This window comes from Electrona antarctica, assembly GCF_951216825.1.
Source record: "Electrona antarctica genome assembly, chromosome: 14".
Classification (NCBI taxonomy): domain Eukaryota; kingdom Metazoa; phylum Chordata; class Actinopteri; order Myctophiformes; family Myctophidae; genus Electrona; species Electrona antarctica.
In genome coordinates, this window is record NC_136795.1 from 43181374 (window position 1) to 43198060 (window position 16687).

Below are 16687 nucleotides of genomic sequence, written 5' to 3' on the forward strand. Positions count from 1 at the left end.
TGCTACGGTCATCCAGTTCACCCGGGTGTGATTTAATTACGTCAGAAATTATTTTGAACATAGCAACCATGCTCATTTTTTTCTGCACACAAAAGCCAGTTGTAGGAGTGGTTTACACCACTCAAAAAATGGCCTCTGTGAAAAGGGTCAATTCTGGATTGTGCTCACAGCAAAGGACTAACTAAGGAATATCTTTCCGCCTAATCCTAGTCCATCTACTTTGACGAGCCCCTGGGTAGGCGACCCGTCCAGCCGGGTGCTGCAGACCTGCCTGACTGGGTGACCGCAGAGCTGGCTGCTCATGAGCAAGGCACGTTGACCAGAGGCCTCCTGAAAGACACCGGCATGTGTTCACCCGCGGCAGAACACCTCAACACTCTCAGGTACGTTCTTTTAGTTTTTAATTATATTTTTGGGGGCTTTTTGCCTTTATAAGTCTTGCCTTTTCAAGTCAAAGTCGTACGATTAGTCACACACGTTTTTTGTTCTCCGCATTTGACCCATCTCTTGGAGCGGTGAGCCGCATGCAGCGTGCACCGCGCTCGGGAATCATTAGTTGATTTGACCCCCAATCCAACGCATTGAGTGCCGAGCAGGGAGGCATTGGGTCCCATTTTTACAGTCTTTGGTATGACCCGGCTGGGGATCGAACCCCCGACCTCCCAGTTCCAGGGCAGGCACTCTAACCACAAGGCCACTGTCTGGTGCAAATGTATTGATAGATATACAGTTATTTGACAGGAAACGGGGAGAGAGATGGGAGGGAAGACATGCAGCAAAGGTCATCAGGATCGGGACTCGAATCCGCTACGGCTACACGCTGTCAGGCTGGATTACCAGAATAGGTGACTGGACCGGGCCTCATCTCGGGTATATTCAGAAAGACACTAGGATGTCTTGTCTTGTGCGTTTTCACATGTGCATGTAATGAGTGAGTGAGCGAGTGCATGAAGTCAATACATGGTGTGATTTCTCTCATTTGTAATGAGCAACTGATCTGAAATAATGGGGACTAATCAGGCATATTCTTGGTGCCAAAATGACCCAAGGTTTGTGGGTTTACTTTCAACCAAGCTTCCCTTTCTATTTTAAGCATAATGTTTTGAAAATAGCCAATCTATACATGCTCACTGCACATATAATTGGTACTGTATAGTTAGAATTTTAGATCATTTGGGGGTGCACCTGTAGGACTGTCACGGTTATGACATTTTACATGACGATGAATTGTCGCACAAATAATTGCGATCTTAGGTTTAATTGTGTTTTTGTTATTGAACAAGACTGGAACATTATGAACAAAAATTACATTTCAGGCTTTTTGGCTTTGAAGTTGCACAGGACTCGTATACAAAGAACTGACACGTGACATTTAATAACCTTATTCTCTCAAAAATGATCTACAAGCTCACAAAGTGCCGCAAACATTAACCCATTTTGGGGCGGGAACCCCTTTTTATGTTTCTGCACTGTCAAAAGTAATGCTACTTATTTTGCAATGTAGTTAAATAAAACATCTCAGGGGGGAAGATAAATTATATAAAATATATATTTTTAATATCGTGAAATCGTATCGTGAACCTCATATCGTGATACGAATCGTATCGTGAGTTGAGTGAATCTTTACATGCCTACTATATATATACAATATACATGTATTGTCTACTCATTCCTTGAAGGTCTGAGGAAGGGCTGCGGCCCGAAACGTTACCATTAAAAGTATAAATATTTTGGGAGCCTTAAATTGGTGTGCGGATTTCTTCTTCTCTGGAAGAGCAGTCTGGCCACGGAAGTGTTGGAGGATGCTGCACCGTGGCTGACAACTGCTCCTAAGCACTGTAGTTAAATATGGGAAAATCAATGCAGAGAACAGGATAATACAGTATTTAAGATAAAACATTAAAGCCCTCTTGGTGACCCCTAGAGGCCATGCTATTCCTTACACCCACTGGCCTAATAATTGTCTCCACCAGGCCGAAGGCATGGGGAGAGAGTATGTTTTGCACTCCGTCCGTCCGTGTGTCCGTCCGTCCGGCCGGCCGGCTGTCCGTCCGTCCGTCCGTCCGTCCGTCCGGCCGTCTGTGATCAGCTAATCTCCGGCACCGTTGACCCGGTCGATGCCAAATTTTGCACACACACTCCCTGGATGCCAACGATGAACCTCTGCCCCAAAATTTCCAGAACGGCCTGTTATAGCGCCACCAGGAGGCCGCTTTGTGCAAAACCAGTTTTTGGACAGTACACCTACAGATTTTGTCCAAACATCACGCAAATTGGTACACAGTCTCTCTAGAGCCATTCAACAAAACGGGTCTTTCAGATTTCTCAGACTCCATCTTGATTGGCTAAGATTGGCTTCCAAAACAAGCAGGAGTGCCCTGCTTTTTGCCAAACATCACACTCACACTCCTATCCTCCTGGTGGAGACCTGTGCCCAGAGGGGCACTTTTTCTAGTTCAACATGCGTTGGTGTCACGCAGAGAACAAGCTCACCGCCTTGCATTGCAACTTGTTGTGAGCTCATAGATGTTTTAGTTTTACAATGTTCACATACTGTACGTATACACAAGTCAATACAGTTATCAATGTCCAACTCTGGAGTTGTGTTAACTTGTGTATGCAGTGAGTGCACCAGGTTTGTTTCTTCTGTGGCAATAACAATATTGATTGATTCTCTGACCAAAACCATCCTTGGCACACTTTATTTGGTTGCTTGCTTAGTTTCCACGACACAAAATGGACACTTGAAGATTAGTCTTAACAATTTGAATGCTGGCCATTTTGAGCAGAGCTATTCCGCCTGTGCTAAAGGTGATGCATTGAACGAAGGACCTTGTCTGAGGCCCACAGTAAATGTTCTCTTATAGCGAGAATCACACAGCATACCTCAAAAGAAAGCGTAACTTGTCCACTCTAATTTTAAAAACAAATTGTGATTTTACCATCTTCCATTCTGGAGATATGCACCTTTATGTAACACCTGCTTTTGTAGTAGCGTACTCTTCGTGAACAGAAAGCCTAATTAGAAGCGGTTTTACCACTTTAAAAACTCGGAAAGCCGTGCTCGCGCTGTGAGTTCCCTCCGAGGTGGAACGACTGTTTTGAGGCGGTTAGTATTACTGCCAAACAACACAACACATTTGCCATGTTCTATCTGACCGGCGTTGATCATCATGATAAAGAAATAACCGCTCGCACAGGCGATACAATCCGTGCGTTTTTTGTTTGAATATGAAGAAAAAAGGAGAGAAATCTGACGGAGAGACACTGAAGTCACACTCGGATCAGATTACACACACAACCCGCACGTGAAGTTTGAGATATGAACCACGTAGAAATCCTTCTCCCGCACGCAACTTGTTAAGTAAGATTAGTCTTACAGTAGCCTGACGATAAGGCAAGGCAACTTTATTTATAGAGCAGCAGCTTTCACACACCAAAGTGCTTTACAGAATAAACAAACAAGTACAATCAAAGTGCAACAGTGCACTTTAAACGGAGAGATAAATAAAATAGATTCGATTTAAAATGGGTAAAATGGAATAGAAAATACTAAAATAGGGACATTTTTTAAAAACGGTACAGCTCAACCGAAGCCCAGCTATTCTCAGTAGTGTGAACAGTGTGAAATACATATGTTTTCTACTTAGACTTGAAGAAGAAAGCAGAACCAAGCACTCTGTTGAGTAATTCCACGTAATAGTGTATTGGGTGCACGGTTCTGGAACTATAGAAAAGAATAGCAGCACTCACGTTGTATTCTATAGGATTCTTGTTTCATTCAGTTAGTAGTAAACAACAGTGTGTACGTTTCGGCCCAGAGGCCTTCCTCAGCGTAAATCACTTCTACTTAGACTTAAAATGGCTAGTGTTGGGGCTCACCTAATATGATATGGAAGGTTAATGTGCTTCTCCATATTATGATTAATCGGATGGAACTATTAATACAACATGAAATGATCACCAAAACAAGATGGTCAATAGTCACAGGCGGAGCATAGATTAAGCTTAACCCATTAATGGGTTAAAGAAAGGCGTCAGGAGGCGTCACGTGGCACGGAGTGAGTTAACTCACTCCGTGCCACGTGACGCCTTTCTTTAATGTACCCCGTTGCCACTGACGCCTAATGACACCATTTTTAATATCAATTAATTAGGGTGCTCAGCTGTGTCCAGTTTCCCTGTGTAACACTCCGGTTTCGCTCCGGTTTTAATTTCCGGGAGAAAAAAAAACGGAAGTGAAAAATCCGCTGACTTATGCTTGCTATGGACGGAGCATCTTAGAACGTAAATATCTCTGAATCGCTTTTTAGACCAAAATGCAAGCTTGGTTTGCGTCTGATGTATCCACACGCTAGTATTTCGCTGATCAAAAGTATGTTTTGGGTGTATTTAATGACAATCGCGGGACATGTTAAATAACGGATTTTACTTCCTGACTCAGCGGTTTCCGGCCAAAAGCCCTTTCAACATAAGGGCTCCTCCCATTCAATTTCTATTCATGGCACAAGCGCTGCACCTAAGCCCCCACTAGGTGGCGCTGAATGAGTTTAGACCCGGTAAGCATCTCTGTCATTTTAGATTTGAGCTAAAAAGCATTATTTTATACTTTGGCCATTTTAACCCATTTTGGGCGGGAACCCCTTTTGGTGTTTTAAACATTATGTTATAATTTAGCTTTTGAAAAATAGCATATCTACAAGCTCATAGCGCGCCACTCGGTGGCGAGCTTGTAGGTCTGCTATTTTTTTAAAATCGTGAAAATGTGGCGCACATTTGGAATATATATTCTTTCAGAGCGAACATTTTTAACTCAAATCTTTGCTTCTGGGGTTGTCCCTGGAACAACATATTTTCAGATGACAGTCGGTGACCAAATACATATATTTTTGAGGGTCCTTGACATGAAAATGTTTGAGAGCGACTGACATCAGAAAACTGTCAGGATTTAGAAGACATTTGTGACTAAATTTGACTGAGGGACTGCCATTGGATTTTTTTAATTTTCGTTTTTCCATGTCATATGGAAGCAGGGAATCATAGCTTCAAATTGACATATTGGTTGTTCAGTTTGACCCACCAGTTTTGGAGATATGGCTTATAGAGTAATGTCTTGCAGAAAACAGCGAGTTGAGAAAACAGGTTTGAAAGGTTCACTTCTGTGGACTCTAACATTACACCTAGCTACATGTTTGGGCATTTATTTCATATTTACATGTCGATTTCAGCTCTGGCACTTATTTCAGACATGCTCTAGTATGTGAAGAGTCTGCCTGTGCTATTAACTCATTTTTGAAAAAAAGGGGGAAAAAAATGTTTTCTCCTCTGGTGAAAAGCTGGAATTTGCGCGATGGCAGTCTCTCAGTCAAATCTGGTCACATTTATAGAATCGTCATCAGGTCAAAATGGGTTAATAATAGATATACAAGCTCATATCGTGTATTTTTGTGCCACATTACGAGCTTGTAGATTTGCTATTTTTTTTTGGAAAAATGCTGAAAATTTGTGCAAATCTAAATATTTAACTAAATATTTAACTAAATATATTTAACTAAATAACTAAATATTTAGAGATACGGGTCCGTGGCTAAATACATATAATCCTGGGGTCCTTGACATGAAAAAGGACATATTGCAACATACGTTTAAAAAAAAACCTATTTGCAGACATTTTGTAGAATCGGACTCGGGTCTTCAAAGTAGTATAAGTGATTTTCTTTAGTGACAGTGATAGTACTCATTGCTACATATACAGTATAGTGTGTAGCAGTAACAGGAGTCTCCATGTCTCTCCAGCTTTTTATTAAACAGAAAATGCACTTTCTGAAACTGAAACTACGGTAGCAATTGTATCCAATCAGGATAGAGAACTCAGTCATCATGATACAGATTGAACAAATGGAATTGTAAGTTCTTACACTACCTTTAATTGGCTAATAGCTTTAGTGAGTCACTTTATCATTGGTGCGTGAGAAGAATGTGTTGGTGAGGTATATAGGCTGTTACTGCATATGACCTTCATTCATGAGAATAATGTGTTGGTGAGGTATATAGGCTGTTACTGCATATGATCTTCATTCATGAGAAGAATGTGTTGGTGAGGTATATAGGCTGTTACTGCATATGACCTTCATTCATGAGAAGAATGTGTTGGTGAGGTATATAGGCTGTTACTGCATATGACCTTCATTCATGAGAAGAATATGTTGGTGGTGAGGTATATAGGCTACAAGTAAGACGCGCGAAAGCGGGAAGTGAACGCAGCTCGTAAATTGCATTAACAATTAGAATAAATTACGTACTTTTTTAAGGGTTTTTTTAAGTTCTCTTTTTTTTGTTTTTTTAAAGATTTTTTTTAAGTTAAAAAAGTTAAGTTCTTTTTAAGTTTTTTCTTTAAGTTTTTTTTTTAAGTTAAGTTTTTTTTTAAAGTTTTTTTTAAGCTACGTTTTTTTTAAAGTTTTTCCTTTTTAAGTTTTTTTTTAAGTTAAGTTGTGTGTGTGTGTGTGTGTGTGTGTGTGTGTGTGTGTGTGTGTGTGTGTGTGTGTGTGTGTGTGTGTGTGTGTGTGTGTGTGTGTGTGTGTGTGTGTGTGTGTGTGTGTGTGTGTGTGTGTGTGTGTGTGTGTGTGTGTGTGATACAGCTGCGCCCTCTGTTGGTGGGCGGGTGGTGTTACAAGCGTGACACACACAGACAGACAGACAGACAGACATGATCTGCTGGGTCTCATAGTAAATGCTCACTGTGTTCGCAATTACTGCATAGGACCTTCATTCATGAGAAGAATGTGTTGGTGAGGTATATATGCTGTTACTGCATATGACCTTCATTCATGAGAAGAATGTGTTGGTGAGGTATATAGGCTGTTACTGCATATGACCTTCATTCATGAGAAGAATGTGTTGGTGGTGAGGTATATATGCTGTTACTGCATATGACCTTCATTCATGAGAAGAATGTGTTGGTGAGGTATATAGGCTGTTACTGCATATGACCTTCATTCATGAGAAGAATGTGTTGGTGAGGTATATAGGCTGTTACTGCATATGACCTTCATTCATGAGAAGAATGTGTTGGTGAGGTATATATGCTGTTACTGCATATGACCTTCATTCATGAGAAGAATGTGTTGGTGGTGAGGTATATATGCTGTTACTGCATATGACCTTCATTCATGAGAATAATGTGTTGGTGGTGAGGTATATAGGCTGTTACTGCATATGACCTTCATTCATGAGAAGAATGTGTTGGTGGTGAGGTATATAGGTTGTTACTGCATATGACCTTCATTCATGAGAAGAATGTGATCCGAGCACTCAAAAAGTAAAAAAATAGGAGAGGGTGGGCACATATACTTTGCCCTGATGAAGACACTGTGTGAGTCGAAACATGTCGGCTTCTTTTAACTTTAATAAATAAAGTACATCTATTTTTATCCCACCCTCTCCTCCATTTTTTACTTTTTGAGTGCTCGGATCGCCGCCTTGTCTTCAGTACTCCCACTGATCTTTGAAGCACCAGATCCTTTACTTTTCACTGTTACTTTCTACTAGTCGACTAGTTGTTTAACTACCTATTATGTAAAAAGAAAAACAATCTTTTCTTTTTTTCTTTTCTTTTTGGAAATAAATATTTGTACATTTAAAAATGGTGTACATTGGTGACTATAACTATAATCTACCTGATCTTGAGGCCTACAAAATCGGGAAAAAAATAAAACATTTTTTTTTATTATCAACTAGTCAACTAGTACCAACAAGGTCGTAAAAAACCCTACTCCATCGAGCACCTGGTGGATTTTCTTTTCGTCATGAGAAGAATGTGTTGGTGAGGTATAGGCTGTTACTGCATGATGACCATCATCCTCTGATTCCTCAACGGTGTGTGATGTTGGCTAACCCAACATGTGGGTCAGATGCTTCCCCCGTGTCAGTCATATCGCCGACGCTAACCCTCCCAGCTCCCATCTTCTTTTATCAGCCTTAACCCATTTTGGGGAGAGAACCCCCTTTTGGTGTTTTAAAGCATTATGTTATACTTTAGCTATTGAAAAATAGCAGATCTACAAGCTCATAGCGCGGCACCGAGTGCCGCGCTATGAACTTGTAGTTCTGCTATTTTTGAAAAATCGTGAAAATGTGCCTCAAATCGTTGAATATATATTATTACAGAGTGAACATTTTAACTAAAATCTTTGCTTCTGGGGAGGTCCATGGAACAGCATATTTTCAGATGGGGGGCGGAGGCATATTACATATAATTTTTGGGGTCCTTGACATGAAATATTGAGCACCACTGATACAGAAACATGAGGTATTTCCGAAAACTTTCAGGATTTAGAAGACTTTTTTTTATTTCGACGCCAGGTCCTAAATGGGAATCAAGTAACAAGCTGAATACTCGCAGCTTTCCCGTCGACCGATCGGCCGACATGTTTGCACGCCGTCGGTCCTTCCAGAAGACGCTAAGGCATTGCTGAGACCTTGCATCAGTCTGCGTGAGCTGTCCACATTCTGCATGCCCTTTTTTCCCTTCAAAGTGGAACACTTCAGAATACAAATATGGGAGGATGGAAGGGGAACCCTTCACCTTGTCTCTACATATCCATCTTCCCCAGTTCATAGCTTTTGACACGTTGGGGGTTTTTCTGTGTAGTTGAAAGCGAGGGGCCTTGTGGGGGGGGGGGGGGGGTTGGGCGAAGGACGAACACGATGGGCGTGTGGCAGCTTATTAACTTGTCCTCTTGTCTGCATGCTCTGGCGTTTTTAATTTCTCTCCGCGCGGCGCGCGCGCGTTTGTGATTTTGGGGATTAAAAATGTGAGCAGCGCTTATAAGAAGCGAAGGCCGTAAGCCGTATAATTTATACTTAGTTGAGTGTCTGTATCGCACACGCCCCCAAAATTAGCAGATCTAGTAGATGAGCTATAGCAGCGCATTACTGTGTGGGGCGGCGGTGGCTCAGGGGTAGAGTGGCTGGATGGTAACCGCAAGGTTGCCAGTTCGAACCCGGGCTCCCCCAGAGTTAGTGTTGAAGTGTCCTTGAGCAAGACTCTGAACCCCTAATTGCTCCTGATGTGCAGGTTGGTGCCTTGCATGGTTTCCGCCGCCATCGGTGTATGAATGTGTGAGTGAATGGGTGAATGTAATGCACAATCTCTGTGAAGCGCCTTGGATAAAGGCTCTATATAAATGCACCATTTACCATTTTACCATTTATTGTGAGCTGTTTTAGACAGTGCCTTATACATGCAACAAGCTCTCATAAACACCACGCACGCACGCACGCACGCACGCACGCACGCACGCACGCACGCACGCACATCTGTGATCCACGCTATACATCAGTCATCCTATTTTGCCCAAAGATGTTGGCTCTGAGAGTGGGCGGTTTTAGGAGGATTTAACAAGGCGATCCTGGTTAAACGGTTCAGGGTCCCTCCGAGGGGGGTTTGTTCCGATTGAGGCAGGTCAGGGCCCGCTGCCTGGTTACAACTCACATTACTGAAGTGAAACAAGAGCGCTGCAAGGCTGCGACAAAAGACTCTTAATACCCACTCGGGTATTCTGGGAGAGAGTTATCAGCCCTGTGCCATATTTAATTTGCATATTAATGGGGGAGGTTATTGGAATAACTGCCTCTCAAGAAAGCGATTAGCAGGGAAATGTCTTTGCTCTAAACGTTGACTGACTGCTGATGAAATGGGTTATTTATGTCTCTGACTGTTTTGGAGATTTGGAGAAGTCTCGGTTCATGTTTTAATCAGTGGGTTTGGTTGTCCAGGTTTGTGGCAGGTATAATTAACCGTTTGACCGCCAGGATTAATTCATCTATTTATGGCGCATTGCCAAGGTTTTTCCCCTTTCAACCTTTATTTTGAAGAGCCAAATATCCGTAGCCGGGTGTTATGATGACATAATGCTGTGTGTGGTGTCTTGACCGGTTGTTCTCGCTCGGTGCAGAAAAAATCCGACCACGAGTATCACAGTGCCTGCTGTCGGCCGTTGGAAAAACCTTGTTTTCACCAGAAACGACATTCATTGCGCCGATTTGGAGATGCAGGCCATTGAAAGCAGCACATAGAGTGCAAGTGGATGCGTGCGCGTCTTCAAAATGGCCGCGGCCACGGTCCCACTAGCCTGGAACTCACCTATGCTTTTTATGGCATAGGCAGCTCCCGGCAGGATCCGCCGGCAGAAACTATGCGCAGCTGCTAGACTAATTAATTAGAGCGACAGAGAGAGAGAGAGAGGAGTGTGTGTGTGTACATGTGTGTGTGTGTGTGTCAATTTAACAAAGGTGCAGACGATCAGAAATCAGCAGAGAGTGAGTGATGTTTGCGTTACTCTATGCCGAATTGAAGTGGACTCGGACCCAGACTTTTTTTTTCTCCCTGGAAATAAAAACGTCTGGGTTTCCGAGGCTACTGTCCCACTTACGCTGGGATGCTAACGAGAGGCAGCTATCGATTCGATCCGATCAAAACATGGATTAAAGAATATAAAGCCTAGTAAACGTAGACTATGGTTCTGGCGGGCTGCCAGACAAAAGTAATTCTACGATTACTACGTTTTTGGCGGACTTTGTGTTTTAAAGACCTCTAGGCTGAGGCTGCAAGTAACTACAGTATGCATTGTTTTCTTCTTAACTCTCACTTTGTTGATTCCTTCATGATTAATTGAATAATCAATGGCAACGTATTTCTTTCTTTTAATGAAGCGATTAACAACCTAATTGCCCCTTTCGTCACAAGTTGACGATGGCATAATTATGTCCATGTGTGTGGGCCAGCCCTTTGGAATGTATGGAATGCATGTGCTGACTAAAAACTTATAACGTAATACTTCCTAAGGTTAATATGAGGATCAAAACAATATTTGAATAGGTTTTAATAGCACATGCATTCCATACCGTACATTCCATAGGGTTGGACAACGCATGGGTAAATGACATCATCAACTTGTGCCGGGCGGTGTCCCCCTTGAGTAAAACATGAAGCATTTCTAAAATCAATAAAACATTTAACCCATTTAGACCTGAGGACGATTCTACAAATGTCTTCGTCGTTCTCAAACATTTTCATGTCACGGACCCCCAAAATGATATGCAATTGGCCGCCGAGCCCCATCTGAAAATAAGTTGTTCCAGGGACCCCCCCCAGAAGCAAAGATTTGAGTTAAAATATTTCGCTATGAAAGAATATATATTCAAAGATTTGTGCCGCATTTTCACGATTTTTCACAAATAGCAGACGTACAAGCTCGTAGCGCGGCGCTATGAGCTTGTAGATCTGCTATTTTTCAATAGCTAAAGTATAACATAATGCGTACAGAATGGGTTAAGGTGTTTAATTTCAGTTACAGAGGGCAACTATAATGTGTAGGCATTATAACGCTCTTAACGCTTTATTATCCTTTTTTTAGCATCCCTTGCATGGATGTTTTGTGAGCTAAAAGGGGACATGATGTGTATTATAAAAATGGACGCCATGGCGCAGGGCATTACCGAGACACAGCTGGGTCCCTCGGTACAAACTGCTCACACAAGTGTGTGTGTGTGTGTGTGTGTGTGTGTGTGTGTGTGGCTCACTTCAATTAGGCTTAGCTCTACCTCCCTGTCTGTGTGAGAGAGAGAGAGAGAGAGAGAGAGAGAGAGAGATATGTGTCTTGTGGGGAACAAACTGCTGAGTACCAACTCATGGTGTGTGATTGGGATAAGACCATGAAAGACACTCGGATCACAGGCCGGCGTGCCGATGGAGAAAATTAGCCGTGGCCCCGAGGTCCTTTCATGTGCCTGTCTCATTTAGATAGAGATTAAACACAGGGACCTCATCTGACTGTCTCTCTCTCTCTCTCTCTCTCTCTCTGATGTGGTCTCTCTCCCTTTGATCTGCTGGGCCTTGCTGCTTTTTTTGTGCCGCCACGTCAGGTGACCGGTCGCTGACTGAGTCTTCTTCTCTCTTTGAGCGTCGCAGAGCTGTTTAAGGCCCTAACGCAAGTCCCAAGATCTGAAGACAAACGTGTGTGTGTGTGTGTGTGTGTGTGTGTGTGTGTGTGTGTGTGTGTGTGTGTGTGTGTGTGTGTGTGTGTGTGTGTGTGTGTGTGTGTGTGTGTGTGTGTGTGTGTGTGTGTGTGTGTGTGTGTGTGTGTGTCATTGCATAATTGCGCTCGGCCTTAACGCACAGATGTCTACTTTGTTTAGCATGGATGTCACTATACCACAGTACACACTTGAAGGACGACTTCACCACTTTTCAATCTATCGTCATATAATTGGACCTCACTAATGTTCATGATAAGATACTGAAGATACAGCCCTCCTATATGAGCCACAGACCAAGTAAGGGAAATCAATGGTGCTATTTTATCACGGACATTCGTGAGGACCAATTTATAATGAAGATTGGTTGAAAAGCGCTGAAGTCGTCCTTTAAACACTGCTTGAATCGCAGCAGCATGACCAGCAGTGTTCCCGCAGTACCACATTTTTGCCACACGATGGAGCCACTCGCCCACGCATCCTGGAGCGCCTCTGCTTTCCCCAGGTTGAGGAAACGCTGTGGGAACAGTGAGCCGAAACAGCCGGGGCAAGGTTTAGGCCGGGGATCGCACAGGACGTGTGTGTGTGTGTGTGTGTGTGTGTGTGTGTGGCAGCCTATACTTCTCGACCCCCTCCTCCCCACCCCCCTCCTCTCTCTCTCTCTCTCTCTCTCTCTCTTTCTCTCTCGTGTCACTTAGAGATCAGACGTCAAACACACGTACGCCTCGTGACACGTTGTTTGTTGCCCTTGGCTCGCCCCCCGGGGGCTCAGAGAGAGAGAGAGAACGCCAAAAAGACGTTGGGAGGGGGGGGGGGGGGTGGATGAAATGAAGACACGGAGAAGGAGAGAGGGTTGGGGTTAGGGTGTCGTGACATAAACCTCATGTTGACTCAGCAGTCGGCGCCACCACTGGCTGGGGTCAGGTTGACTGTCATGCTGAACACACTGAGTGGTTCTATACAGTTGGGTGTCACCGATATTGTCCCTTATCATTTGACCCATTTAGGCCTGACCTCAAAACTTTTAAAAATCCTTCTAAATCCTGAAAAAATCCTTCTAAATTTTCACGATTTTAAAAAATAGCAGACCTACAAGCTCGTAGCGCGCCACTCGGTGGCGCGCTATGAGCTTGTAGATCTGCTATTTTTCAATAGCTAAATTATAACATAATGTTTAAAACACCAAAAGGGGTTCCCGCCCAAAATGGGTTAACTGTCCTTTTGCGCAGATCACACAAACCTCAGCAAAAAGAAAAGGACAATATCGATGGCCTCCAACTGTATAGGCTTTGCTCTGGACCGTTAAAACCCACTGCCAAACCGTGATGACGTGGCCCCCTTTCGGGGCGAGCAATGCACATTGCTCGTTGCACATTGGCCGGGGGGGGGGGGCGCTCGGGTGGCGCGGCGGAGGAAAAGTACCTGCCCACACCAAACCGCGGAGGTTGTGGGTTCGAACCCACCCTGGTTGCGTACGGCTTTGGGCCGATTCATACTCCTATTTTAGAGCCGAATAAAAGTCGGTTCGGCTCTGTAGAGCCTACAATGTGACGTCATTTGAGGTTCGGGGGGGCGGGTACCGTCCTAAAGTCGGCTCTTCGGTGCTGCTGAAAATTTCTGACGAGCCGAAATCATTTCGGCACTACAGCGCCGAAACAGCGGTAAAATAGGAGTATGAATCAGCCCTTAGTCGAGAATCTCTATACACGAACACATTTGGCCCGTGTCGGTGTCAGGGAAGCCGGGCCGGGGAGGGAGGGAGGTCACTGTGATTGCATGTGATCCTACGGGCTGGGGGGGGAGAAGACCCTACGTCCTCCCGGTTGGGGCTCCTCCCTGGTAGGCGAGTCAGTAGGACACAACAGAAGCAATGTGTGGGTAGGAAATGGGTAAAAAATGAAAATGATAAATGGTGGAAATAGCAGATCTACTAACTCAGACTCGCAACACTCGTATGATATGAGCTTGAGGCTGAGATATGTTCATGCGGCATGGGATACACGTATAAAAAAATAAAACATGAGTTGTTAAATGGTCGTCTTCGCTTCATCCGTGAATCCACCATCCATCTATATGTGAGCACATTATTTCTCCCCCTCTATCTCAGTCTAATCTCTCTCTTCCTCTCTTCCTTCCTCTCTTCTTCTCTCTTCCTCTCTCTCTCTCTCTGTCTCTGTCTCTCTCTCTCTCTCTCTCTCTCTCTGTCTCTCTCTCTCTCTCTCTCTCTCTCTCTCTCTCTCTCTCTCCCTCCTCTGGCTTTCGTGTGTTTCATTCCGATGTTGTTTTCTCCTCTCCTCTTCCCGCTCCCCCCTCGACTTCTGTCTTCCATCTGTGTGCCTTTTCATCCACATATGAAAACTCTTAGCCCCCCCCCCCAACCCCCTCTCATTTTCTGTCGGGTTAAGTGTGACAACAACGCTGTCCTTTGTTGTTGTCCACACACACACACACACACACAGAGACATGCATGGATGTGTGGATGTTCTAATCTAAACCGACGGAGGTCTCCGGTGTTTGGCCGCTCAGATGGCAGAGCGTTCTCCTGCTGGCCTTGCTGCCCTCCAGGTGGTGCGGTGTGGTGTGGTGGGGAGGAGAAAGGGGCATTACCCTCACAAAGGTATTTCGATCTTGATAGAGATCTTCGTCAGGTCAGTATCTGTCCCGCCGGACATGGAAACGTTTGAGAAGCAGCTGACATTGCAACATGAGTTTTTCAGGAAACATCGGCCTCAGGTCTTGGGTTAAGCAAGGTGGCCGGGGTTGTGGGGTGGGTGGGTGGGTAGGAGGGCGTAGAGGTTTGTGCCCCCCCCCAGGGTCAGGGTGCATTTCCTGGGGGTCCGGGGGCCCGAGAGAGACCCCAGAGACCCCCCCCGGACCCAACGGCTCCGCAGCTGGAGGTCAAGACTGGCGTACGGATGTCAGGATGGTTTCATCAGGTAGACAGGTGGACAGACAGACAGGCAGACAGACAGGCATACAGACAGACGGGCTGTTATATGGTACTAGAGGCATGAAGATCTACTCTACTTTTCTTCTCCCTCTCTCAGAGTGTGTGTGTGTGTGTGTGCGTGTGCGTGTGCGTGTGCGTGTGCGCGTGTGGCTCTGGTCTGAATTGCCATGGCTTTGATCTTCTGGGCCCCAGAGTCCAGACACATCTGATTCAATTATCCTCATCCACCTGTTGACTCCCCCCCCCCCCCCCCCCCCCTTGTCCAGGTTCCACGTGTGTGCCCCTGTGTGTGTGTATGTGTGTGTGTGTGTGTGTGTGTGTGTGTGTGTGTGCGCGTGCCCGTGCGTGTGGTGTGGTGCGCTGGGCTGGCAGACCTAAAAGTGTTTGGAGACGAGGGCTGAGTGAGAGCACAGAGTGTTGCATTGAGAACGTTGACAGTGCGTACAGATGGACAGTAGGTAGACAGTGAGAACGTTGACAGTGCGTACAGATGGACAGTAGGTAGACAGTTAGAACGTTGACAGTGCGTACAGATGGACAGTAGGTAGACAGTGAGAACGTTGACAGTGCGTACAGATGGACAGTAGGTAGACAGTGAGAACGTTGACAGTGCGTACAGATGGACAGTAGGTAGACAGTGAGAACGTTGACAGTGCATACAGATGGACAGTAGGTAGACAGTGAGAACGTTGACAGTGCGTACAGATGGACAGTAGGTAGACAGTGAGAACGTTGACAGTGCGTACAGATGGACAGTAGGTAGACAGTGAGAACGTTGACAGTGCGTACAGATGGACAGTAGGTAGACAGTGAGAACATTGACAGTGCGTACAGATGGACAGTAGGTAGACAGTGAGAACGTTGACAGTGCGTACAGATGGACAGTAGGTAGACAGTGAGAACGTTGACAGTGCGTACAGATGGACAGTAGGTAGACAGTGAGAACGTTGACAGTGCGTACAGATGGACAGTAGGTAGACAGTGAGAACGTTGACAGTGCGTACAGATGGACAGTAGGTAGACAGTGAGAACGTTGACAGTGCGTACAGATGGACAGTAGGTAGACAGTGAGAACGTTGACAGTGCGTACAGATGGACAGTAGGTAGACAGTGAGAACGTTGACAGTGCGTACAGATGGACAGTAGGTAGACAGTGCATACAGTACATGTGCAGACAGTACAGGTTTTGTCCAGTTCCAGTTTTTGTCCAGTTCCATGGATTACATCCATCATAAATCCTATCTCGTCCTGTTCTCTTTAACTCGTTAACCGCCAGAGTTCAAACAGCGGCCTATATTGCAGCCCTTGCCGGAGTGTTGCATTGAGAACGTTGACAGTGCGTACAGATGGACAGTAGGTAGACAGTGAGAACGTTGACAGTGCGTACAGATGGACAGTAGGTAGACAGTTAGAACGTTGACAGTGCGTACAGATGGACAGTAGGTAGACAGTGAGAACGTTGACAGTGCGTACAGATGGACAGTAGGTAGACAGTGAGAACGTTGACAGTGCGTACAGATGGACAGTAGGTAGACAGTGAGAACGTTGACAGTGCATACAGATGGACAGTAGGTAGACAGTGAGAACGTTGACAGTGCGTACAGATGGACAGTAGGTAGACAGTGAGAACGTTGACAGTGCGTACAGATGGACAGTAGGTAGACAGTGAGAACGTTGACAGTGCGTACAGATGGACAGTAG

At 44.8% G+C, this 16687-nt stretch overlaps 1 protein-coding gene across 1 annotated transcript in view; it reads left to right on the forward strand.

Moving 5' to 3' along the window:
* cep112 (centrosomal protein 112) overlaps positions 1-16687 on the forward strand; it is a gene marked incomplete at its 3' end in the record, with an annotated part of 173272 nt that overhangs the window by 6109 nt on the left and 150476 nt on the right. Inside the window, exon 4 of the mRNA XM_079520878.1 lies at positions 211-383. Within this exon, the coding sequence (XP_079377004.1) occupies positions 211-383 (173 nt within the window). The remainder of the gene's footprint in view (positions 1-210; positions 384-16687) is intronic.